The sequence below is a fragment of the Sciurus carolinensis genome, chromosome 2 (assembly GCF_902686445.1).
Source record: "Sciurus carolinensis chromosome 2, mSciCar1.2, whole genome shotgun sequence".
NCBI lineage: Eukaryota > Metazoa > Chordata > Mammalia > Rodentia > Sciuridae > Sciurus > Sciurus carolinensis.
The window spans coordinates 109,603,394-109,631,107 of record NC_062214.1 but is presented as its reverse complement, the minus strand read 5'-3'; the positions used below and the strand labels follow the sequence as shown (position 1 = coordinate 109,631,107).

General features: G+C 34.8%; 1 protein-coding gene across 1 annotated transcript in view; it reads right to left on the bottom strand.

The window, feature by feature from the left end:
- The window catches only part of Ubr1 (ubiquitin protein ligase E3 component n-recognin 1), a 178,747-nt gene that overhangs the window by 11,619 nt on the left and 139,414 nt on the right, over window positions 1-27,714 (bottom strand). Inside the window, 11 exon segments of the mRNA XM_047538461.1 lie at window positions 1,164-1,220; window positions 3,034-3,142; window positions 4,717-4,850; window positions 6,738-6,825; window positions 10,375-10,525; window positions 12,337-12,404; window positions 15,887-15,983; window positions 17,246-17,301; window positions 18,893-19,041; window positions 20,076-20,169; window positions 26,269-26,366. Of these exon segments, the coding sequence (XP_047394417.1) occupies window positions 1,164-1,220; window positions 3,034-3,142; window positions 4,717-4,850; window positions 6,738-6,825; window positions 10,375-10,525; window positions 12,337-12,404; window positions 15,887-15,983; window positions 17,246-17,301; window positions 18,893-19,041; window positions 20,076-20,169; window positions 26,269-26,366 (1,101 nt within the window).

Here is a 27,714-nt window from a genome sequence, read left to right as displayed (position 1 = left end):
CCAACTTATAAAAGCTGGGTTACAAGGGAAAAAGGCATATGCACATTTACACTGGAGTTGAAAGTAGTTCAGGGATGAGAGTAGATAAGAAACAGAGGAGACAAATGTATATTGTCTCATAATCTCTGTTTAATACATAAAAAAATGGTACTTAAAGTTTGGGATCAATTCCTCTGCTTGTTTATTCTAGTGATTCAATTAAAATAAAAATTAGACATTACCTAATACAAGTCAGACTGACCCTGGAAGAAATACAAAGAAGACAAACATGCAGCTCTCACCTTGTTTACTATTTAGTGATTTAGGGTGCTGGAGGGTATACGTGAGCACATATTAGGACAGGTTTCATGAAGAAGGTGGCATCTATTTGATGTGATACTTGTGGAAGTAGTTTTTCTTTTTTTTTGATACTCAGGGGCACTGGACCACTGAGTCATATCCCTAGCCCTATTTTGTAATTTATTTAGAGACAGGGTCTCACTGAATTGCTTAGGGTCACACTAAGTCGCTGAAGGTGGCTTTGAACTCACAATCCTTCTGCCTCAGTCTTCAGAGCTGCTGGGATTATAGGCATGTGCACCTGTGCCCAGCTAAGAAGTAGATTTTGATAGAGTCGTAACTTTAAGGGTGATAGGAGGCTCGAAGACATTAGTTTCTAACCATATAGACAGGAAAGGGGAGGGGGGAGACAGTTCTTTTATTTTTATTCTCAAAGAAAAAGAAGTAGAACCACTACTCTCTGATCTTACTATACCAGTAGCTCCAAGATGCACCTCCTCTGCTTTTTGATAGGTATACACTAGCCTAAGGATGATTCACTTCATAAGAGTTGGTGGACTCTGACAATTTAAGAGGGAAAGAGTCATCAGTCCAAGAAAAAACAATTATAGAAAGAATCTGATTTCTGGCAAAGACTAAGGGATATACAGGTACTTATGTAGTAAGCAAGAATGAAAGAAGGCAGAATATGGCAATTCCTGTTGGTTCCCCTCTCACTCTGTGGGAGTTCTGTCTCTTCTCACTTGAATAAATCCTACTCTTAAAAAACAAACAAACAAACAAACAAGGGTAGACACTAGGAAGCATGCTCAACAAATCAATTACTATACTTTGGGAAACATAACTTGTGGATTGAGGGAAGAGGCTTAAGTAGTAAAACCAACCTGACCACAGTGCTTTTCTGCTTCAAATAGCTCAGTAAGACAGAATCTGCACACCACCTGTATGTGGAGCCAAGAGAAAAAAAAATGAATGGATTACCACAAGTTCAGTGCAATATTCATCAATGAGCCATTCTCTCTTTCTGTGCCTTCTCTCCAGGTTCCTCCTCCTATGTTTACCTTACATCTTGCCCCTTGTCTTCTCCTTTTTTCCCCTCCCCTTCTTATCAAGTTAATTTTCCTCCTCTGTTATGAAATCCTTTTTAAAAAGTTTATCAATTAAGGTCTAACTAGAACAATAGAAACTACTGTCTTTAAAAAAGGGGAAATTTAACGAGAAGTGGTAATAAAAGTGATAGGGGCTGGGGATGTAGCTCAGTGCCTACTATACATGAGGTCCTAGGTTTAATCTCCAGACTCTCCTAAGGATTTACATTTTGGGTCAGGGCTACAGCTCAGTGGCTGAGTGCTTCCAAAGCATGAGCAAGCGCTGGGTTTAATCACCAGCAATGCCAAAAAGAAAAGAATAGAAAAGAAAAGAAAAGATGGAAGGGCTGAGAAGCCAAATTTTTTTTTTTTTTCAGTGTGAGAAGCCAATTTTAAAACGAAAAAAGCAAGGCAATCTAAGATCACTGCCCCACACCATGCTGGAGGAACAAAAGGGAACTGTTGTAATACTGGAGGTAAGGGAGGTCACCAGTGGGTACCAGAATCACAGTAGGTTTGTTTGGTTGGAACTAGAGTCAGGGAAGAGTTGCACCAATGCTACCAATGCCCCACAAAGCAGACAGGCAACCTGAAGATCTTCCAAATAACCTTTCTTTTTTTTTCTTCTTGGCCTCCAATATCCTGCTGTACCTTCCACTGGTTACATCCAGGCAAAAAAAAGCTAATATGCATGACCTGCAGGGGTCATTGTCCTACACTACAGAGCAGAGAAGGATGAGGCAAGCAAGTACAGGAATGACATAAAAAGCATAACTTTTTGTTTGGAAGTTTGAAAATTTAGTATTTGATTAAACTAGCAAGTCCAAAACTTACCTATCCCATGAACTTAAACGAGTACAACTACTGTGCTTATACTCAACACAAAGCATGATACTAATTTGTTAAAACAATTGTCATCACACTGGAGATCAGAATACCTCATGAGAAATGAGGAAGCAAAAAAAAAAGAATCTAATACACTGAACCTAACATACAAGAAAAGTGGCAGGAGACAGAGGCTGACATTCATAGAAATCCTGACCTAAGAATGAAGACACTGGTTAAAGAAAAGGGAGGAAGAAAAAGAAAAGTGAAGAGACTGAAAAAAATCATCAGGGAAATGAGAATAACAGTGAGAAGTGATTATAAAAATGATGGAAAATGGTGCAAAAATACAGTAAGGAGAGAGGAGGTTAGGAAGTTGAGAACAGGAGATCAAGTAAATAATGGAGCTGAAAATTTTCTGAAAGGGAGATACACTTTTCTCTAGGAAATTTAAATTTATCTACCAAATGGCTTTCCTTCTCTACTCACACAACTTCCTGAGATGTATGTTCCTACATGAGATGTGCTACTGTTTTGGATACAGTCCCAATTTGGGTTCTTTTGATTCTTATGATTTTATATCTGAAGCAGCTCCTCCCCTCAATATTTTAAAACTGGAATGAGACATGAGCTGTGGAGAAAACAAGTAAAATAAATGGATGGTAGTCAAGGTGGAACAAGCAGAAATTCCATCTGTTCATAGATGCTGGTCTAAAACTCCTTTAGTGTGTGAATTAGGAACCTAATTCAATGCTAATCAACCTGAAAGTTTAGTAATAACTTTAATTTAAAATTTTCAAATTTGACAGGAACCCAACAATGACATTATACCCCATAGTACCTCTGGAGTAAGGGCCTTACAGTATCCCAATATTCCTGGAAAAGCAGGAACAAATTTGTGGGTAAAGATAGATAGCTACATAATGCAGTATATTCTCCTTCTGCAGAATCTGCAAGGGAATAAAATATACATTTAATAAGTACATTATTCTTACCTGGTCAAATTGTTAGTAGTTTCCTCATTGTTTATGCTCATTTCTTTTCTTTTTTTAAAAAAAATATTTTAGTTGTCCACAGACTTTTATTTTTATTTATTTATTTATATGCAGTGCTGAGAATCGAACCCAGTGTCTCACACATGCTAGGCAAGCGCTCTACCACTGAGTTACAACCCCAGCCCATTTATGCTCATTTATATATTTTAAATAGAGTATATTTTGTACTCTATTAAACTGTGGATAACAAGCCACAGTGATCATTTTACAACATAAATCTAATTGATTCATTCTTCTGATCAGATAGTGCCAATGACTAATCACCATGCTTAATATAAAATATGAAGTCCTTATTGTGGCATAACATTCTAGGTGATATGCATGCACCTGGTTGCTTCTTAGATCGACTACCTTCTCTCTGTTCATTCAGTTTCAGTCACACCATATCTTTACTGTTCTCTATGCCAAGCAAAGCCCTGGCATTTATTTTTTCTTCTGCTTAAGAATACTTTTCAATTATATGTCCAGTTCAAACCCATCTGTGTAGCTTATTATTCAGTTTCTCCTCAGAGAAGCCTTCCATGACCACCTATCACAAACAGTTCCTACTCTGGTCCCAGAACTCTCTATTTTTCTTTGTACTAATTATCACCATGATATTATATTGTACATATTTATTTGTTTGTATTTGGTTTCCACCCAATAAAAGAAAGGACTTTATTTTCTGTTGTACCTATTAAATAAATACATGACTTTTGTATGTGTGCAAATGACAGATCTGTACTGGTAATACTTGGAAAGTAGAATCCTATTTTACATTTTATCATGACAAACCTTCATCAGATATAAGATACACCCTACTGAACTGAGTCCAAGACAAGGAAGTTGATAACTAGTAAAGGTGACATGGTTAATAAATTCTTAAAAGGAAAAAGGAAGAATCTCAGAACAATTTTGGTGACTCTTTAAAAATCATATAAAAGTTCTGATTGTGACCCATACAAAGCCATAAGGAAGCCTCTATTTTGGTCTTGACTTTGAGACAAGTAAATAAGAAAGAAATGACCTGTTGCTTAAATATACATGATTTTGGTTGGTTCCAGCACGCTTTTTCCAGCAGCATTTTAATTCTTTAATATAGTCATATGTTCAAAATTTAAATAATAATACATAATAAAGTCTTCCTTCAACCTAGTCAAATAATTCTCTTTCCTGAAGGCAACCAATGTCTCTAATTTCCTAGCTATCCTATCAGTTATATTCTGTATGCAGGTAATTTTTAAACTCAGGACCATAAATTATACATTGATAGGAGCCAGGAGTACATTTTATAGATTATGAGGCTAATCTAGTTTTTGGCTTCAATTTTAACCTATATCAGAGAAGGGCACAGACATTCAGAGTGAATACAGATTGAAGAAATAGGGAATGGGAAAATAGTTTTCCATGTTCTAACCTGTATTCTTGAGCTTGAATATAAGAACAAAAAAAGTCTCCACCTTCTACTCTGATTTCATTGTTCTACTTACTGGTAAGTAGTTCTTCAGGTGGAGTTACCCCTAGTAAATAGTGGAAAAACAATGCAGCACAACGAAGGTAAGGGGTGATTCCATTCTTCAATGAGACCCACAGATACCAGCCAGGAATATCACACCCAATGCATCTAGAAGACAATAATTCCAGAACAGGAGAAATTACTTATCAGACCAAAACTGAAGATTTCAAACACATCCCTTGTCAAAAACACAAACATATAAATAGGTTTAATAGTTTATTACCCACTTAATTTTTATTTATCCCCCGCCCCGGGTACTGGGGATTTGAACCCCGGCTCTTGTGCATGGTAGGCAAGCACTCTACAAGATGGGCTATATCCTCAGCACTGCCCACTTAATTTTTAAACATTTAAAATAAAACACTTAGCTAGTTAATAGCTTCAGTGTTTAAATTTCCTAAAGAAAATCACAACTTTGGTATCTTCACCACGTAGATTTTTAAAGCATAGAGTTACTCTCTTCTTTTCGTAGGTGACATAAACAAAACAAAAATGCAATAAGAAAATCTACCTCACAGAATCTTGATTCTCAAAACAGGTCTCTCTTCAATATAAAGCTTGCTAAAGTTGTCTTTTTTTTTTTCCTCTTTGCGGTGCTGGGGATTGAACCCTGGGCCTTGTGCTTAAGAGGCAAGCACTCTACCAACTGAGTTATATCCCCAGCCCTGTCTTCTTTTTTTTTTTTTTTTTTTTTTTTTTTGAGATAAAAATTCTTACAATGAAATATGGAGAAGAAAAATTTATTCAATAACTAAATGAAACAATTAGGCTCACTAAATAATATTTTTCTGGGCTGGGGTTGTGGCTCAGTGGTAGAGCACTTACCTAGCATGTATGAGGCCCTGGATTCCATCCTCAGCACCACCGAAAAATAAATTAATTAATTAATTAAATAAAGGTATTGTGTTCACCAACAATTAAAAATTAAAAAAATATTTTTCTGGGCTTCTATATTAAAACTGACCAAGGATTTGTAGGGCAATGAAACCATTCTATATCATACTATAATGATACAGCAGAGTGAGTTTAATGTAAACTATAGGCTTTCCTTAATAAAAATATATTAACATTGGTTCACTGTTCAGTTTTTCTGTAAACTTAAAAGGGCTCTAAAATACAAAGTCTATTAACTTAAAAAAAGAGGGGAAAAAAGATGACTGGTGAAGAAGATAAAAACAAAAGTAGAAAGAGGAAACCTGGCAGAAGAGGAAGTTTAGCAAGCACTCCAATTTTATTTTTGGTTTTAACCTCTATATAGAGGTTAAAGGTACATAAATTTGAAATTATATATTATACATATATATTTGTATATTATTTACATAACTACATATTAAAAATAAATGCCAAAATATTTCCCACATTACTCATAAGAGCATTAAAAAACTTCTAATTAAGCACATCAGCTGTATAGCTCGATGTAAAAGGACAACTCTACTTTCTATTTTCTATATTTATTTAAATTCTAAAATACTGCCATTAGTTAAACTTCTGTCATCTTTTACCTACATTTCCAGAACAAGGGTAAAGATGTGAACTTCTTTCAGTTTCAGAAATTAAAAAGTAGCTGTTATTCCAACCTACTACCTTAAGTTTTAAGGCAAAATCATCAATGTAAGTTTCCTGCTTCCCCAGCATAAGCCTATCCTATAGCAAAGTCACATACTAAAAGTTCTTGACTGATTTTTTAAAATTGGAATTAAAATGGTTCAAAAGTTATACTGCCAGCTGGGTGTGGTAACACACACTTATAATCCCAGCTTAGGCAGGAGGATGGTAAGCTCAAGGTCAGTCTCAGCAACTAAGGCCCAAAGCAACTTCGCAAGACCCTGTCTCAAAATGAAAAGTACAAAAGGGCTGGGGATGTGGCCCAGGGTTTTAGCACCCCTGGATCCAATCCCTGATACCAAAAAAATGTTATAATGCCAAATAACTGAACAAAGACACAGAATTATTAAAATGTTATCTAAGTAAACTAGCAAATGGAATGTTACTCACCCACTTGTATACTGTGAAACTTCTGCAAAGAAAGAAGATGCAGAACGAGCTTCTTCACTGTCTTCTTCAACCTGAGCAAGAGGGAGGCCTGAAAAATAAACACTGCAAGATGAATTTATGAATTTGCTATCCAGTTTACAAATTGCACCTCAATGTCAAGGTTCCAAAACCTTTCCAGTAACTGCCAACTTTGCTTATTACATTAAGGTTCTGGATAAGTCACTGAGTTCTCTAACTTCAGTTTTCTTATATTTAAAATAGAGATTAAAATGCCTACCTTGCAGTTTGCTGTGAAGGATGAGGGATGGTTATAGCACATTTGAATAGTGCTCTGTTTTGTTTTTGGTACTAGGGATTGAACCCAGGGGCACTTGACCACTAAGTTACATTCCCAGCCCTTTTTTATTTTGAGACAGGGCCTTGCTAAATTTTTAGGGACTTGCTAAGTTGCTGAGGCTGACCCTGCACTTTCGATCCTCCTGCCTCAGCCTCCTGAGTTGTTAGGATTACACATCTGTACTGCCATGCCTGGCTAGCATTCTGTTGTTTTAAAAATGCTTTTGCTTATGCAATCAAAAATTCATCTGAAAGGTCACAATTAAAAATTACCCCAAGTGATTTTGTCTTATCTTAAATACTGGTAGATCTTTTAAGTTCCCAAGTAAGATCTTTTTAAGAAGCACACTTTATTTTTAAAAAGCAGAAAATATATTATAAATTCATACTGATTTTTCTCAATTCAAATATTAAGAGTTTGGGGCTGGAAGGATAGTTAATTGGTAGGGTATGTTCTACCAATAGCATATCTAAAGGCCTGGGTTCAACTCCCTGAACCAAAATCAAAACCAAAACCAAAACCAAAACAAAAAACTCAAAGAGTTCAATGTTTGTATAGGTTTTTTCTTCTTTTTGTGGAGGGAGTATTTTAAGAAAATTTAACATATGATGAACTGCAATATTAAGAAAGCCATTTGGGGGGCTGGGGATATAGCTCAGTTGGTAAAGTGCTTCCCCAGCACCAAAAAAAAAAAAAAAAAAAAAGAAAGCTATTTGGCTGGGGTTGTGGCTCAGTGGTACAGTGCTTTCCTAGCATGTGTAAGGCACTGAGTTCAATTCTCAGCACCACAAGTAAATAAATGAATAAAGGTCTATCAACATCTAAAAAAAAATGTTTAAAAAAGCCATTTGATGAGTTTGATAAATGCATTCATGTAAAAAGATGACTAGTACTTTTTTTAAATCAATAAACTTAATCTTTTTAGAGTAGTTTTAGGTTCACAGCAGAATTGAGCAGCAGGTACAGAGAATTCTTATAATTCTTATATACCACCTTGTTCCCACACATGCACAATCTCCCTCAATATCAACATCCAGCACCAGAATAGTACATATTTTATAATTCATGAACCTCCATTGATACATCATTATCACCCAGACTCCACAGTTTAAAGTAGGGTTCCCTCTTGGTTGGTACAAACACACATGTATTCACCATTGTAGTACTGTCCTGAGTAATTTCACGGTCTCAAAAATTCATTGTGTTCCACCTATTCATCTTCTCCTCTTCTCATACCCCTGGCAATCACTTATCTTTCTGCTGTCTTCATAGTTCAGTCTTTTCTGAAGTATCATGTGGTTGGATTTAAGAGTAATGTTGCCTTTTCAGATTGGCTTCTTCGACTTTGTATATGATTCCTTATGTATTTTCATGGCTTGATAGCTCATTTCTTTTTTAGCACTAAATATCATTCTATTGTCTGGATGAATCACAATTTATTTGTCATTCACCCACCAAAAAAGTCATCTTGGTTGCTTTCAAGTCTGTCAATTATGAATAAATATAAACTTGCTATAAACACCAAGTATAGATTTTTATGTAGACCTAAGTTTTCAATTCATTTGGGTAGATGCCAAAGGGCATAGCTGCTGGATCATATGATAAGAATACATTCAGTTTTGTAAGAAACTGCCAAACTATCCTCCAAAATGATTGTACCATTTTGCACTCTTATCAACAAGTAAGAATTCTTGAGTTGGGTAGTGTCAGACTTCCAACTTTTCTGTTCTTCAGTACTGAGTTGGCTATTCTGGGTCTTTCATCTCTCCATATAAACTTTAGAATCACTTTGTCCATATCTACAAAATAACTTGCTGGAATTTTGACTGGAATATTATTGCTGTTAAAGATTTTATTCATTTCTCTTTTGCTGTGTACCAAAAAGCTTGGTTCTCAATGACATTATTTTATCCTAAAAATTACCTATAATAGGCTGGGGAGATAGCTCAGCTGGTAGAGTGGTTGCCTCGCAAGCGCAAGGCCCTGAGTTCGATCCCCAGTACCGCAAAAAAAAAAAAAAAAAAAAAAAAAAAAAAATTACCTATAATAATTTCAAAATGACATAACACTAACTATGACCAGTACCATTAATATAAATCCAATTTAAGATGCAGGGGAAGCATATTTCTTTTGTTGTGAGCATATTCCAGTGGAAGTGTAGATAAAATACTATGTTTAAAGTCATGTGAAGTAATCATTTTTGATATGCTTAATAAAACTTTATTTTTTCAGATTTTAAAAATTATTTCCCATATTTTATTACTTTTTAGTTAAATAAACCACTTACAGGGCTTTAAAATCAAACTGTATTTAAAAAGGATATTCACTGGAATCTTTGCTCAAATTCCTATGTCTTTTACCTTACCTTTGAGGCAACCATTTTTAGTTTATATGTCTATTGTTTCTTTTATAAAAAAAAAAATAGGCAAATATGAATATACAGAAGCATATAAACACATAAAATACCTTACACAAGGGTACTACAAACTACTGCCAATGTTTTCCAATCTTTTTTCATTTAATATATACTAGATATTGCTTCATGTAAACAGATGTCGTTCACTTCTTCCTATAGCTGTATAGCCCTTCAATATATGGATACACACAGATTATTCACCCATTTATGGATAGCTGAATTATTTCTGTTTTTTTGTTATTCTAAATAATGATACTATGAATAATGTACTTATGTCATTCACTCAAAAATCACTTAATGAGCATTTAAATATTCAGTATAACAAAGGCTGCTAGATACTTGGTAACAAGGAAGATTTTGGAGTTTGATTATTCTCTACCATCAGTAAACTTATACTGAGGATGGAGGAGTAGGGAGAAAGAAGCAGGGAAACAACAATAAGCTATAACCATAAATAACTATAAAACAGGAGTATATGGTATATACTACAAGGAGAACAAAGTACTACCATTCTAGTTGGAGGAATCAAGAACAGTTTCATGGACAGGCTTACTTGGGTAGAGATAAACCTTAGAGAGAACGTGAGAATGAGAAATTTGGGGGGAAAAAAGGGAAAAGTAGGCTCAAACAGTCTCTGCATTATCTGCAGAACAGCTACAAATTAGACAATCAAGTGTCTTCAGGTAGTTATCCTTTTCACATTTATTCTACCTTTGTATGTTTAAATGGCATCTGTAAAGACACAAATGAATAATCATTCGACAAAAGATATAATAGAAGATTTAGAAATATGATTAACTATAAGCATAATTAAATTTGCCAGTAAAACACAATCAAATGTTATTTATAAATTAACATTTATAGCACCTGGATGAGAAATTTACCTGTGTCTATCGTAAGAAGTATCTGAAGCATATGTGCCATGGTGATCAAATGGAAGAGATAAAGGTGGTTATAGGAAGAACTAATTGATGAAGGCTGTAGATCAACAGTGTCATCCCAGTATAAGGATGGGAATGCTAACACAGCACCTACCTATGAGAGAAAAATGGGCATCAACATGTGTAACAACAAAAGGCTAACATGGATTAATCTCATAATTAAATGTAAAGGGCAATGGATGCTGCATTGTTTGTGGTTTGTTTTATAAATAACCATGTTTTTCCTAGTTATTCAACAGAATATCTTAGAATATAATGTACCATAAATGGAGGACAAAGGTCATCAACAAATGTTATCCCTTTGCTGAGTCCACTTATTTGAGTTCTAGGTTGTGATCAACTGTGTGGTTCATCAGATGATTCAACATTACAATCACTTGGAGAACTGTTAAAATAACACTGACACACAGGTTTCAACCCATTTCAACCAAATCTGAATCTCTAGAGATAGGGTCCAGTTATCAGCATTTTCCCTAGTTCCCCAGGAGACTTCAAAAGAGAGTCAGGGTTGACAATCACCCAGTAGAGGCCTAGATAATGGGGATGGGGTGGGGTTAGGGATGCTGGCTAACCCAGCCAGCATAACTGCAACTACATGCTCCCAACCTCACTGTTGCTTTCTTTATAGAGCTTGGTTTAAAGAAATGAGATCATCACAAGGATGGAAAAGTTTTGCAAGAAACTCACAATATAGTTGCCATCTGTCCACAGATGTTCTGGGAAAGACTAAATGCACCTGTGGCCTGGTTCCTATCACTTAAACAATGATTTTTAAGATAGCTCATCATGTGATTTACTGCTTAAAATAAAAACAAGTTAAGAAAAGAGGGGGGTTTGGGAGATAGCTCAGCTGGTAGAGTGCGGTTTGATCCCCAGCACCACCAAAAAAAAAAAAGAAAAAAAAAAAAGAAAAGAGGGGAGAGAAAGGAAGCATAATACAGAATTAGCAAAAGTTTGTTTGAATATATACAAACTAATATAACTAACAAGACCAATTTCAAAGTAAAATGTAAATGTACTTTCATTTTTAAAGTGGTTTTGAGCCTCCTATGGTGGAGTACACCTGTAATCTCAGCGGCTGGGGAGGCTGAGACAGGAGGATGGCAAGTTCAAAGCCAGCCTCAGTAACAACAAGGTGCTAAGCAACTCAGTGAGACCCTATCTCTAAATAAAATACAAAATAGGGTTGGGGATGTGGCTCAGTGGTCAAGTGTCCCTGAGTCAAACCCCAATACCCGCCTCCCCCCAAAAAAGTTGTTTTGATGGTCTCAGTCAAATCTACACTTAATTATAAGCAGAATGGATAAGAGACCAAACTTAATAGGATGAACACCAATAATTTATTTTTTTAATTATTTATTTTTTTTACATGACAGTAGAGTATATTTTGAAATATTATACATACATAGAATAAGTGTAACTTGTCCTAATTAGGATCCCATTATTGTGGTTGTACATGATGTAGAGTTATACTGGTTATGTATTTATATATGAGGGTAGGAAAGATGTGTCTTTTCTGTTACTGTTCCTCCTCCCTTCCCTTCATTCCCCTTTGTCTAATTCAAAGAACTTCTAATCTTCCCCTCCATTGTTGTGGGTTAGCATCCACACATCAGAGAGAACATTCTGTCTTTGGTTTTTTGGGACTGGCTTATTTCACTTAGCTTAACATTCTCCCATTCCATCCATTTACTAGCATATGCCATAATTTCATTTTTCTTTACAGCTGAGTAATATTCCATTGGAACACCAATAATTTAAAATCTTGAACAGAGAGCATATATTTGAAGGAGAAAAACATAAAATTAGAAATTTGATGACTTAAAAAAATTTTTTTTTTCTTACAAGCACTTGCCTAGCATGCTTAAGATCCTGGGTTTAAATTTTTTTTAACTAAACACTTACCAAAACATGAAACAGATCTATAGACAGAAGGCATGGTGTATCTTCTGATTTTAGATTAGGGAGAACAACTAAAACAAAAAGTTAATGTAATTCAGTCAGTAAGACAGCATTGGAGTTAAATAAAATGCAAACCAGAAGCATCTAAAATGAAAATATAAACATGGTTATAAAACACAGAAACCAGTATATTCACCTTTAAGATATGGGAAATATAAGATAAACTGAATTGCTAAAAGGCTACAAGAAAGTCTTGAATACAATGTAAGATATTCAATGAAAGATAAGATCTAGGAGGAAAAGTGAATAAACTGGGATAATTGAAATACAGACTGTTGAAGAAATAGTTGCTAGGCTGTAGCTGTAGCTCTGTGGTAGAGCGTGTGCTTAATATGTATAAAGCCCTGGGTTCAAGTTCCAGCAAGGAACCCACAACCCAAAAAATGCTGAACAAGAAGAGTTGCTTTTACAAAATGTTGCCTCTACCTGTATCCCCCTAAACTGCACATTTCTAAATTTTCTATGATATGTATTATATGAACAGATTGGGGTGGGGAGCAGGGAAAGTGTGCAAAGCAATTTAGATGAAATGAGGATGCAGAACATTCTCCTTAATAAAACTGATAATGGTTTATATGAACAAATGACTTGAAGGAAATGCAGACAGCTCAAAAGCTATGATCTTTCTTATCTGATCAGTATCTAAGGAAAAGCAATAAATTCAGAAGTCCAGGAAAGTAGCAAGAAAGTGAAATCAAGAAGTCAAGTCGACAGGAATGATTTATATTTATGTTAAAATGAGGGAATTGATTCTATCTTAATAAAACTATTATTATTATTATTATTATTATTATACTGGGTTGAACCTTGGGGCACTTTGCCACTGAACTACATCCCCAGTCTTTTTATTTCTTATTTTCAGAGAGGGTCTAAGTTGCTGAAGCTGTCCTCAAACGTACCATCCTCCAGTCTCACCTCCCAAGTTGCTGGGATTACTGGTGCACCACTGCACTTGGCAAAATTATCATTTTTTAAAATGAGGAAGACTCTTTTCAGCCTAGGTCAATTTCTTAACCTCAATTCCAAGATTCTAAACAAAAAGTATAAAGGTTAAGATCATGAGACAGACTGAAATGGGTTCCAGTATTTGTCAAGGCAAAGTGACTTCTCTAAGTCTATGTTATTTACCAGACTCTTGAGAAGTCCTTTCACGTATGCTTCTGAAGAACTTGTCCCAAGCTTGGCATAGAGTCACTCAATAATGTTATTAATACTGGCTATGTTAAAAACAAACTAAAGTGATCACAGGGCTTTGCCATTAACTAGCTGTGTGACCTTGACAAGTCACTTGCTATTTCCAGGTCTCATTTCCTCATGTGGAAAATTTTCAATATTTCTGATACATCAACTAGCATGTCTGTAACTGATAACACATGAATACCACATCACTCAAAAACTTTTCAAACATTCCTAATTACCTAAAGCATAAAGTTGAAATTTACTTCTGGGGCATTTAAGATACTTTTTTAGGGGGTGGTAATGAGCAAAGAACCCAGGGCCTTGTGCATGCTAGACATGCCCTCTATCACTAAAGTATGTCCTTAGCCCATTAAGACCCTCTATTTTTATCAAAATAAGTTCATGGGGGCTGAGGATGTAGCCCCAGTGGTAGAACACTTGCCTAGCGTGTATGAGGCCCTGGGTTTGATCCCCAGCATCATACACATAACACACAAATATCAAGTTTCTCTATAGGTGCCACTACCATCAAAATTGTCTATCTGAATATACTATTCTAATGTGTACTTTTATAGAGGTTGTTTCTTTAGTTAAAAAAACAAATCTTAAAATGGCAAATATGTAACAAATCTTATAATATTGTTTATAGTTGCAATGCCTTATAAATAAAGATGCCCCTGCTAATAAATTTTTGTGTGAAAAAATTTCATAATACGCACAAAGCTACACTACAAGTCAAAAGCACATCAATCCCATCAGTTACTGCTAATCAGAAACTATTAGCTATCATAATCATTTTTGTCTGTCATCTGTAATGATGTTTAGTCTTCTGGTTTGGCACTTGAGATATTTTGAATATTACAAATTCCATAATGTGCAATAAATACAAAAGCAGTGAGACTGTTTGGAAATCCTAGTAAAACAAGGTATCTAGATTATGACTGAGATGAAAGAGATACCAAAAGATTAAAAAACAAAAACAAAATAGTAATATGCAAATAAAATAAACTGTTAAGTAATAGGAAGGGGCCCTAAGAACAAAGATAGGCATGTGTAACATGGAAAGTTCTGGGCCTGAGCAACTGGCCAACAAGAGAAAAAAAGTAAGCAAAATAAAACAACTTTTGAAGTGTGTGGCTAGGGGAACAGCTTCAATCTTAGATTCCTATTATCATGAGCTAATTCAGGAAACAGCTGGAAGTTAATTTGAAAATAGAAAAAACTAAGCCTTGAAAAGTTCTAATGAAAGTTGGGAGGCAGCTTTGGATTGAGTTGTGGAGTCATCATATCATCAGAGTGAGCAGAAAGCTACTCAAGAAGAGATTCCTAAGAGGCTTGTGGGGATTAGTAAAGAGGAAAAACTAACCTCAACAAACTTTCAAGGTAAATAATATACTCTATCTTAGCAGAAAAATGACTGCTAATTCAGCTAGGAAAAAAACATATCTGGCTTTAAAACTTAAAAAACTCGTTATTTGGTAGGAATTTATGTAGGAAGAACAAGCTGAAACCCCCATTAATGACATTTTGGATTTATGAATAAATTGATTTGTTTGGGCCCAGAGGAGCTTTTGTAGTAACTTTAAATGCATAATGGAAATGTAGACTACCAAAATGTAATCACATCCTTTTTATTTTTATACTGAGAATATCACATGGGCCCTTACTATAATTCTAGCTTACTTGAATGCAAGAAAATCAGCAAGAAATAGTTATAGCCTATCTCTCTAAAAAACAAACCAACAAACAAGAAAAACCACAGGCCTGAGGCTGGAGTTGTGGCTCAGTAGTTCAGCACTTGCCTAGCATGTGTGAGGCACTGGGTTCAATACTCAGTCACCAAAGAAAAAAATAAATAAATAAAGTTATTATAAAACAACAATAACAACAACAACAACACAGGCCTGAGTTCTGACATTACCACTCTTGGCATTTCTATTATTTTACATGACTTTGACTTGACAATGAAATGAAATTTTAAAATGATCTATCCAAGTCTATCCCTTTTCTAACCAGATTTGGGAAACAGGTATGTTCGTGGTTGAGGATACTGGTTCAATGACCCAGGAGAAGAGAAGGAATATGGAATATAAGCTAAAAATACTTGGAAAATACATGATTTTTAAATAAAGTTGCAAGTACTAAAGGGATACTTGTGCACTTTATTTTTGGTAAATCTGTGGTAGGCATGAAGATTTCATTAGTGAGTACTAACAACTACTGCAGTGTGTTGTTTCCTAAGGAAATATACTGCCAGAAATACGGCAGAAATATACGTGTAACCAAAAACATAGTAATTCAGAAAAGACTGTACCTGACAGGAGACGGATCAGATGCTTCTGTATCAGGACCTGAGGGCAGGTAATCCTCTGTGCAATTGCAAACTGCATTAATGCTTTCAGACCATTATGCTAGATTGTAAGTAAGAGGGAAATAAAATGTAAAATGATAAGGAAAGATGACAAGTATTATATACTTTACATTCTAATTACAAAATTCTTTTTTAAAATTGTTAATTTTTTAAAATATATTTTTAGTTGTTGATGGACTTCTTTTTTTTTTTTTGTGGAGTGCTGGGGGTTGAACCCAGGGCCTTGTGCTTGCTTTGCAAGCACTGTACCAACTGAGCTATATCCCCAGTCATGGACCTTTATTTTATTCATTTATTTATATGCAGTGCTAAGAATCAAACCCAGTGCCTCACACATGCTAGGTAAACGCTCTACCACTGAGTCACAACCCCAGCCCTTTTTTTATTTAAATGGTATCAGGGATTGAACCCAAGGTGCTTGGCTGGGATTATAGGCATGCACAGGTGTGCTTGGATGAGTACCCTTTTTTTTTTTTTTGCCGTGCTAGGGATTGAACTCAGGGCCTTGTGCTTGCAAGGCAAGCACTCTACCAACTGAGCTATATCCCCAGCCCATGAGTACCCATTTTTTATTCAGTGTCATTTTCTTAAATGTCTGGCTTAATTTATTCTATTTAGGTCTGTGCAAATGTATTTCTAGAAATTCTAAAATGATGGTAAGAAAACCAATGAAATACATCTGCTTCCCTAATAGCAGGATGGGAAGCACACTATGGATTACAAGTCTGCTATGCTAACTATCAGGAAAATAAGAGGGAAATGGTTTAGGGAATCTTTACTTGCCCATTTCATTTTCACAGGGCTACTGAGCACATTTCTTTAATACTGTTTTCCAGGGTTGCCTATGTTAAAAGGCTTTGGCCTGAGGCAGAAGTATACTCCTGTGTAGTGTCAGGATCTACCCATGGAGGAGTTATGACTTAGTTTTATTCCTGAATTCAGTATGATCATTTGCCTAAGCTAACGAGCATAACTATTCAATGTGCTGTGATGGTAAAAAATTAGTGAGAGGGAAAAACACAAGAGATGACAGGTTTCTGATTTGTCAATACACAGAGAAGATGAGGAAAAGTAATCAAGTATCACCTGAAATCTCTGTGTGAAATACATTTATCCACCAAGATTGAGTAAATTCTGTGAAGTGCACAATATAGGCCATTTCCTATGAGACTGAAAAAGCTCTTTTTAACTCCCTACAGAATTCTGTTCTTTACAAAGAAAGGAAGATTAAAAAAAAAAAACAATCGTCTCTTAAAAAGAAGTATTCCATGAACTACACAAACCCTACTTATATATACATACCTGCCTATTTTGAAGTGCTCCAAACAGAGGTTTTCCTTCATCACCCAATAGGTTTTCTTAAAAAATAAGAAAAACATAAAAATAATAAATACTGCAACAACTATATATTATACTTATTTTCTATCAAATATTCTTCAATTTTAAATATATATGTATTTTTGAGGGGTCTTGGGAACTGAACCCAGGGGTGCTCTACTAATGGTCTACATTTCCAGCCCTATTAATTTTTTATTTTGAAACAGGGTCTCATTAAGTTACCAGGCTGGCTTTACTTGTAATCCTCCTGCCTCAGCCTCTGGAGCTACTGGGATTATAGGCATGCAGAACTGGAACCCACTGCCTTGCTCATGTTAGGGGAAAGCTCTACCACTGAGTTATATACCCAGGTCTCCAATTAATTATATTTTTGATCAGATGATTTGCAGTTTTCCTCTTCAATGTCTCATGTTTGTATATGCCAAAATGCTCTCATTCTTGAGAGAATATTAGAGAAGCAAATGTAGATAATCTATAAATTACTAGTATAAATGATAAAGTTCCTACAGCAACCTATAAAGAATTCTTGCAAAAAACATGTTTGATTTTAATATTTTTTAATGCAAGAAATTTTTAAAAGTAATTTTTATATGTAATAGTAACCCATTTTGCTTAAAAATAATATGTAGGGCTGGGGACATAGCTCAGTCGGTAGAGTGCTTGCCTACAAGGCCCTGGGTTCGATCCCCAGCACCACAAAAAAAAAAAAAAAAAAAAAAAAAAAAAAAAAAAGTGTGTAAGGCAGATGCAAGTAACTTTATAATTTAAAAAGAATTAGAATAGATTCATAGAAAAAAGAAGATAAAATTGAAAATACCGAAACTATGGAAGTGATTTCTAAAACCTGATATCTACTGATGTAGGAATATTTTGGGTAAAAAATGCAATTAATTCCAAGTATGAAATAGCATACTGTTACAAAAATACTTCAAAGTGTAGACAATGCAGAAGGTTCCTAAAAATTACTACCAAAACCAAAATGCACATATGGGAGTAGTTAAAAGAAGATCAATATAAAAAAATTCTCAGACCTAATGGCATCAAGTCATACTACTATACTGAAATATTAGTAATACTCACTGAAGCAAGGAAAACTATTCTGTGCCATCAGGAAAAGAAAGAATTTTCTAGTCAATCAATATTAATTATTTCACTAAAACCTCCAAACCATTTTTTTTCTTTCTTTCTTTCCTTCCTTTCTCCTTTCTCCCTACCCCTGCCCCTGTGGTATTTCTGGTACTGGGGACTGAACCTAGGGTACTCTACCACTGAGCTGTATCCCCAACCTTTTTGGTTTTGTTTTGAGAGATAGTTTCACTAAGTTGCTTAGGCTGCCTTTAAACTTATGATTCTCCTGCCTGAGTCTCTGGAGTCACTGGGCTTAGGTATATAGTACTAGCAATAGAAATCTGGGTCTTTTGCAAACCAGACAAGTAAGTGCTCTACTACTGAGCTATATCCCCAGCCCTTTTATTTTGAGACAGGGTCTCACTAAGTTGTCTAGGCTGATCTTGAATTTGATATCCTTTAGCTTCAGCTTCTCGAGTAGCCGGGATTACAGGTGTGTGTCATTGTGCCCAGCTTCCAAGCCAGTTTTCTTACAGACTTTACCAATTGCCTGTACAGTGAAAGCACATGTGCTCCAGGTCATCATGGGGACTCGAGGATCTGTTTCATCAGGAGGCACTTTTAGACCAATTCTATAAATAGTTGTGGCAAAGAGAATGACCATTTCCTTGATACTATTAGAATACTTGATCCTAAAAATAGAACAAAAAAATACACAAAAATTTAGTAAAAAGAGCTATTTCCTAAGAAGGCTCATTAGGTGATGAAGCAATAGAAACAACTGAACTCCTGACTTACATAAACTGCTGTTTGTCAAATTAAAGACCAGAACTTCTGTAGAAGATTTATTCGATAAAAGATGGGAAAAGCTAAATATCTCTTACATAATATAAAAGACCCATATAAGTTACACAAGATAAGAGACCCCATATAAGTTTATCATTAAGGATGCAGTAAATGATTATAGCTGGAAGGGTTCAGGTCCAAATTAAGGGACAGATCGGTTAGAAGGGAATAAAATTCAGAGGAAACAGATCTGACCCAATTTTGGTGTCTAGGAAACAGACCAAGAAATACTTCTGTGTTCACTGATAAGAGGGGTGTGTGTTTATGTGTATGAGTGACAGATAATATGTATTTGGAGTGAAAATTTTTGGTTTTATGAACTTCTATTTGTAATAAATATTTTTAGTAGCAATGGGACAGATAATATAAATAAGGAATACAAACAGAATAAAGTACTCTATATAGTCATATTCACAAAATAATACCTGATTTGGACATACTATATGTTTTAAGTGTCATCACAAAAATATCTTTCCAATAACTTTGTGAGATAGGTAGGGAAAGCCAATGCCTCAATTTTACATCCATGAAAATAAAAAATGGGGGTGGAGGAGTGTGAACTAAGGCTTTTCAGAGAAAGTCAGATGTGACTTTAAGTGAAATCTCTTGAATTCTGGTCCTTGTATGGCTTGGACCACACAGAAATGGCATTTTTTATTGGTCAAAAATTGTTACACAAAAGCAAGATCCATCCTAATACAATTTTTATATCTCAAAGCACTTAATTTTGCTAATAAAAATAACACTCTGGAGAAAATGAAAGAAAAATGGGATAAAAGAACAATTTTACAAATAAAGAAGGAAAGCAAGAGGGAAGAACTGTTTCTCATTCTTATTTATTACCTATTTACAAATTTCTTTTAATTATTTAGATACTTACGAAGACTGAACTCCAAAACTCAGGATTGAATGAAACTCAAAAGTGGAATCTCCCATCCCTTGATTAAACAAGACAGGAATTGCTGGATTTTCTCCTAACAATTTAAAAGGAAAAGAAAGAGAATAATAAGTTTAGTTCTGACAATAATGTTTCTTTTTTGAATTATACATGGTCATTTTAGAAAACCTAGAAAATGCTAATGAGCAATAAAGAATCACCTTTACTTTTCCCACCAACACAATCACAGATGACATTTGAGTGATATTTTTTTCTCCATAGAAATGTTACACATACCATTTTTGATTTGTTTTGTTTTGAACAAAAGATATCATCATACAATGCTGTTCTCCAGTTTGCTGTTTCACCTAGTATTGAATATCTTTCCTCATCAGCAACTGTCCCTCTGTATTTCCATTTTTAATAACACTGTATATGTATTCTCTTAGCAAAGCAGTATATTATTAGTGAATAAGAAAAAAAGCATCTGGAACCAAGCTGCCTGCTTTGAGACCTAACTTTTTTGTGGCTTTATTTACTCATCAAATTTGTACATTATTTTCCTATATGGAGCAGGATCCTCTTCTCCAGTTGCTTTGATGATTTTTCTATCTCTTGTTTTCAGCAGCTTGGTTATGATGTGTCTGAGTGGGGTTTTAAGTTTGTTTAAAGTACACTGAACTATTTGAATATGTATATGTGTATCTTTCACCAAGTGTGGGGAGTTTTCAGCCATTATTTCTTCAAATATTTCCTCTATACTCTTTTTTTCCTTTCTTTTTTGGAATTTTAAAGAAATAAATGTTGCATTAAAGAAAAAAAAAAACAACTATCACACAGGCTATTCTGTTTTTTCCATCTCTTTTCTGTTCATTCTTTAGACTGGATAATTTGCATTGACCTAATTTCAAAATCACTGACACCTCTTCATTTCTACTTTACTACTAAGACTATCCAATTAATTTGTTTCATATAGCATTTTTTCAATTCTATTATATCCATGTTTCAATATTTGTTTTCTTTCTGCTAACTCCTATCTTGCCAATCATTACAAGGATATTCACTTTGACCTTCAGTTTCATAGTTCCATAACTGCTTTAAACTTTTTGTCTGATAAGTTTAACATTTACAACATCCCAGACTTGCATTTTCCTCTGGAGAGTTGGTTAGATTTTTCTTTATATGTCAAATAATTCTGATTGTATCCTGAATTTTTTTTTTCTTTTTGCTGTGCTGGATATTGAATCCAGGGCCCCATGCATGTTAAGCAAGTACTCTACTACTGGGCTATATCCCGAGTCATATCTTGGATATTTTGACTACTGTGTTGCTCTTGCAATACAGGACCCATTAAAAGATCCCAGGACCCATTAAAATTTTGAAAAAAACCACAGGTCAAGACAGCAGAGTAGAGGAGTTTGCTTTCCAAGCTGCTCTGTGGTGTGAGATCAGGAAAGTAGTCAAACAGCTTCTCTTTGAGATAGGTGAAAAGAGAAACCTTGGTGGGATTTAATACCAGACTCTCAGAACAATCAACTCAGTTTTAGGTTCAATGAGTTTTCTCACCTTCTATGAGTGGTGGTAGCCATGTTAGCTTTCAGTTCCTCTGCTATCCTACCTGCCCAGCACATGTACTACTCAAGGGTTATTCTGGAACTTGAGTGGTATCTGAAATGCAGTTTATTTCTCAAAGCATTTGCTATGCTCTTTGGGCCTGTTCGGCACATAAGCAGGCTGAGGGGAACCTAAAACTCAAAAATTCAAAATCTCTCTCTCTTCCTCTCTTCTGTCTGGGATTTCTCCCATACTCTCTAGCATATACTGTCTTTCCCAGTTTCTCTGACCAACATGGCAAGTTTCTCTCAATTTTAGTCTCACATGCTGTCAGGCAGATCTAAGTGACTGGGGCTGTCCCTGGGTAGAGCTATGACGCAAACAGAAATAATGAAGATTATTCTCACCTTCTTCGGAACACGGAGGGGGTTGGTGGGCCCTTCTCCCATTTACCCTGGCTAAATAGATAGGATTACTCTTAGAATTTTATGTGTCAACATGGCCACTATGGCAGACCCATTACTGGGTTTATCTAGGGACAGGGCCAAAGGAAAATAAAATATAAATATATATAAAATATCCCTTTATCTTCCAGCTCTGAGGGGCTTCATTCTTGGTCCTTTGGCCAGAATAAGAGGGATATCTTATTTTGTGTGGGTGTATGTTCAAGTCTGTTGTATAGTTCTGTGATTCAGGTTGGTCTTGGGTCAAAGCTGGGAAATAAAGAAGAAACTCCACCCCAGGAAACTCATCGCCTGTACTAACCATTCTTCAGATTTTGATTCCTTAAATATGCCTGCTATTATTTACTTTTTAGTGTCTTTAGATATTCTGGCTTTTTGTGAAATTATGTTTATTAGGAATAGATATTGGGATTTTTTAGGAAATGTCTTTTAAAAAATGTATTATTGGGCTGGGGATATAGCTCAGTGGTAGAGCACTGGCCTCATACTATGAGGCTCTGGTTCTATCTCCAACACTGCAAAATAAATAAATATATCTATTGTAACAATCATATCAGTTTTCAACCTATTAATGTAAGAAATTTCTATCACTGTACCCTTAGATAATCCTAATGTGATCATCCCTTTTGGGGCATGAACTGTATTCTGGGTATGGTTTTGGCCATATTCCATAGATTTTGATCTTTACTATTCTCATTGTTATTTTTTAAATAATCAGTGATTTCTTTATTAAGTTTTTTTCCTAGCATTTAGAACAGTTTTTTTTTTTTTTTTTTTTTAAACTACTGAGTATTGAACCCATGCCTTACACATGCTAGGTAAGAGTTCTACCACTATGCTATGTCCCTAGCCCTTTTTTCTTGAGATAGTATCTTGCTAAGTTCCCCAGGCTGGCCTTGGATTTGCAATCTTCCTGCTTTAGCCACTTGAGCGCCATCACTGTGCCCAGCTTAGAACAGTTATTTTAATATTCCTAACTTGTTAGGTTTCTGGATATTTTGTTAGATTTACTGTATTGTGGACAGTTCTATTTTTGAAAATTTCTGAGATTTGTATATGGTCCAATTCATAATCTTTGTTAGTAATCCACAGACATTTGATAAAAGTGGGAACAAGGTTTTATGAAAATTATTAAATTAAATTAAGTTTAATTTTAAAAATCCTCTAAGTTCTTATTTATCTTATGACTATCTGCATAGTTACATTCTTAGAAAGAGCTGATAAATCTCACTCTATTGCCATGTTTATAATTTTCCTTATGCATCAAACAGCATGAAATTACAGAGAAACTGAATCCATTATCTTCTGTCTTCTCTCTTAACCTCTCTATATTTGTAAATGGTAATACTGGATATGCTTACACTTTCTTTGTAATATTTCCTTTGCAATCTCTTGGCTCTGTTTATTTTCCCCAATTAGTCATTAAAAAAGCATTTAGAGAAGACTTTTCAATGCCTATTGCCACTACTTCTCATTGCCTCATTCAGGACTAAGGCAACTAATTACTGATTGATCTTCTTGAGTTATCTCTTCATTCCTTTACTCCATCTAATGCACTACTGCCATAGGAAGTGGGTGTGCTGGTGTATACCTGTAGGCTCAAGAGTTTGAGACCTGTTTGTACAACAAAGCAAGACCTCATATATTTTTCAAAAAGCTACCAGAAAAAATGCTAGGCACTTGCACAAAATGTTTAATCATTCTGTGATTTCTTCTTTTAAGTTCTTTATTTCAACAGTTTTTCTTTAGATTATGTTCAGTATTTTCTTCCTTTAAAAATACAGATGTCTAAAAAAATTAATGAGTATGCTTAAAAACACTAATCGCTCTTTACTTTTTGTTGTGGTTCTCTAGTCACGGTGGTCTGCTCAATAATAAAGGAACCTTTACACTTAAAGCCACGTTTGAGACTTCCAATTAAATCATTTAAAGGTCAAAATGACAAAAAAAATACCTGAAATTAAGGCTGAACTTTTGACCCAAAAATAAGGATGTACAATCAGGATGCTCATCTACTTAAAAACAAGCAAACAAAAAAAATTATTCACATTTGTCCAAGCCATTTAAAATTCATAAAATGAATGAGAAGAGCCCTGTATACTGAATTTTCACTGTTAAAAACAAGTGGCATGCCCCAAATCACTTCTCAGCAAAAGGTCTTCCATTAAGGAGTTTTTCAGCAGATAGACTGTTACTCTATACTCATCAGTTGTGAAAAAGGTTTTGCTGTAAAGTTAATGAAGGAGGAAGGGTAACTGATAGAACAATGCTAGACTCATCCATTGCCAACTACTGTCTTCCCTCTTTCTATTTCTAAAAACCAAGCCCAAATTTTTATTCACAACCCTCTATATAACCTTTCCCTGTGCTCTCCTCTTCTTCCCCACTTTGTACCCTCAACTCAGGTACACCAGGCTTATTCTGTATTTCTGAAATGCCATGTTCATACTTCCTTAAAAATGTTTTCTCTTTTCTTTACCTGAATACTCTCCTTTGTCCCTACCACACCTACAAAGTTGGTCTAAGGTCAATTCAAATTCCATTTTCTCCATGACACTTTCCTTTACTACTTCAGTCTCTACTAATAATCTATTCCTTCTTTAAAGCTCTATGAGACCTATTGTTTTATACTATAAAATATGGTTTTAACACCATTTCCTCTTGGAACATTCTCTTAACTGTATAAAATACATGTTTGATGAAGTAAAGAACATAAAGCCTTCTACAGTTTTTTTTAATATACAGTACAATTAAACACTTAAAACTTGATAACTTAGATTGACTACAGTACTAAAAAAGAAAACCATAATTCCTATTTTTGATCTATGGTTTTTGCATACACCCTTCGATTTCCCTAAATGTATATAACTAAAAGGTTGTAAATAATTTAAGCATGATAGAGGGTGAAATAACCAGGAAATAGTTGGATAATTACAAGAAGGTAGGGGCTGGGGTTGTAGCTCAGCCTTGCATAGCATATATGAGGTACTGGGTTCAATTCTCAGCACTGCATATAAATAAATAAATAAATAAATAAATAAACAAATAAATAAAATAAATGTCCATCAATAACAACAACAACAAAAATTTAAAAAAATACAAGAAGGTATGGATGATAAAGATAAGACATAAATATTTTGAGTAAAACACCTAGAAATATTTTGAAATATTCTCTAGGTATACTATTCATCAATTTTAATTCCAATGAGGGAATGAGAATTAAATGATTTTTTAAAGCTGGACATAGTGGCACTGCTTGTAGTCCCAGCTACTCAGGAGGTTGTGGTGGAAGGATCGCTTGAGCCCAAGAGTTCAAGACCAGCCTGGGCAACATAGACACAATCTCAAAAAAGGAAAACGATAACAACAACAACAAAAACTATATTGTACTTCTCCTTCTTCATCTTATTGATTCATCGCTGAGTAAAGAAAAATACTTTGCTAAATTTTAAAATGCCATTTTTACTTTTTTAAGCACATCTCCATTGATAGCCAACACTTGTCTCTCAATTATAAATAACATACAAATAAGATAACAATTTTAAAGTGTTTTGTTATTAATAACATTAATGACAATATATTAACAATATCAGTAATAATAATGGCTAACACTTATATAGTACTTACTATGTACCATGGACTATTCAACTCTACACATAACTCGATTACTTCTTTGACCAAGGGAATAGGTATTATTATTATTATTTTATTTATTTTTATTATTTATTTTTTTGCGGTACTGGGGATCGAACTCAGGGCCTTCTGCTTGCAAGGCAAGCACTCTACCAGCTGAGCTATCTCCCCAGCCTGGCATTATTATTATTATTATTCCTGACTTGCAAATAAGAAAGCCGAGGCACAGAGAACTTAAGTAACTTGCCCAAGACAACATAACAATATGTGAATCTTACTGATTAGGATGAATCTTGGATCTAAAATTTAAATCAGGCAGTCTGACTCTAGATTAATCACTGTCTATTCTGCCTGATAGTATGAAAAACAACTAAATTGAGAAAATCATGTAGGCCAAATTTAGTGTTGGCCTCAAAAGTGTCTCTTTCATGATATTCAGCAAATCTGTACTTGTGAATTATATTTTACCATAATTACTTTTTTCTTTAAAACAAAAATTCTGAGATAATTTTCATACAGTTAACATAAAAAAATTGTAAGCAAACCTTTAGAATGTTTCATATTGTAACCTGATATTCTGGCCAGAATGGTCTGTATCCACCTTGTCAAGGTCAAAAGTTGAGCAAGAGCTTCTGCATTCTCACTGAAAAAATGACATTTAAGAATTACTTAAAAATTAAATCCATTGGTAGAAAGTCAATCTAAAAAGCCAAACTTGCAGAGTCTTTCCTTGAATAAACGGCTATATACAAATACCAAAATTCCTCCAGATTAACTTTCTAGGTCATGGAAATATGCATTTAAAAATGTTTTTTGGGGAAAGGAAGGGAATACAAAGAGTAGAACACCACCCCATGCTCCTGATACCTAAAAGTAAGAAATGCCAATAAATGGAAATGCCATTCTAATTGCTCAAGTAAAAAAATAGGTGTTGTCATTAACTTTTCTGATTCCCTTACACTCTATTAGCTAATATTATTTTATAGTGTTACTCTATTAGCTAGTATTTCTTTTTTTGGGGGGGTTACCAGTATTAAACTCAGGGACACTTGACCACTGAGCCATATCAAGCCCTATTTTGTATTTTATTTAGTGATAGGGTTTCACTGAGTTGCTGAGGCTGGCTTTGAATTCTCAATCCTCCTGTCTCAAGTCTCTTGAGTCACTGGGATTACAGCCATGTGCCACTGCACCCAGTCAGGTTTTACTTTCTAAATATCTGAAGTTGATCATGTTTTTCTACCTTTATTACCCTAGACCACCCTAAGCAGTTCCTAACCTGAAATCAATAGACTTTTAAGTGTTCTTTCTGCTTCCATTCCTGTTTTTTTTTTAAAGTATGAATTCATCATGCAGCAGCCCAAAGGAGCTTCTAAAACTATACACTAGATAATGACTCCCCTGTTCAAAATGCCCCCGTGTTTTCCCATTGTAAGTAAGAATTTTAAATTCTGACTTCCTGTCTTAGCTCACTTATGAGCTTACAATTTTATAACCTGGCTCCTCCTTGCTAGTCCATTCCAAGATGTTGTTTTCCTGCTGTGCCAGAACATGCCAACTATGTTCCTAACTTGGGTCTTTTGTTGATATTGCCTGTGCTTAGAATTCTCTTCTTCCAGAGAACAACATTACTTGTCCCTAACTTCATTCAGATGAACTGTTACCATCTCAAGAGATGAGCTCCCTAACAACTCTATAACTAGCCTTACTCTAGCTCTTTATACCCTGTTATGTTAGTTTTTTCATAAAATTTCTCAGTATTTAGGCTTTTAATATTTGTTTATTGCCACCATTTCTTTTACAGAATATAAATTTCATAAAGATAGGAATATGATCCAGTGTGCTAAGAACCACGGGGACCAGAAACCATTTTATTAAAAAAGACTACAAAAGAGGAATCTGTTTATTGAAACGACAATCTTTTTTATTTTTAAAAGGATAATCTCAAATGGAGTTAAAATATATAATGAACTGTGCCAAAATCTGGGCAT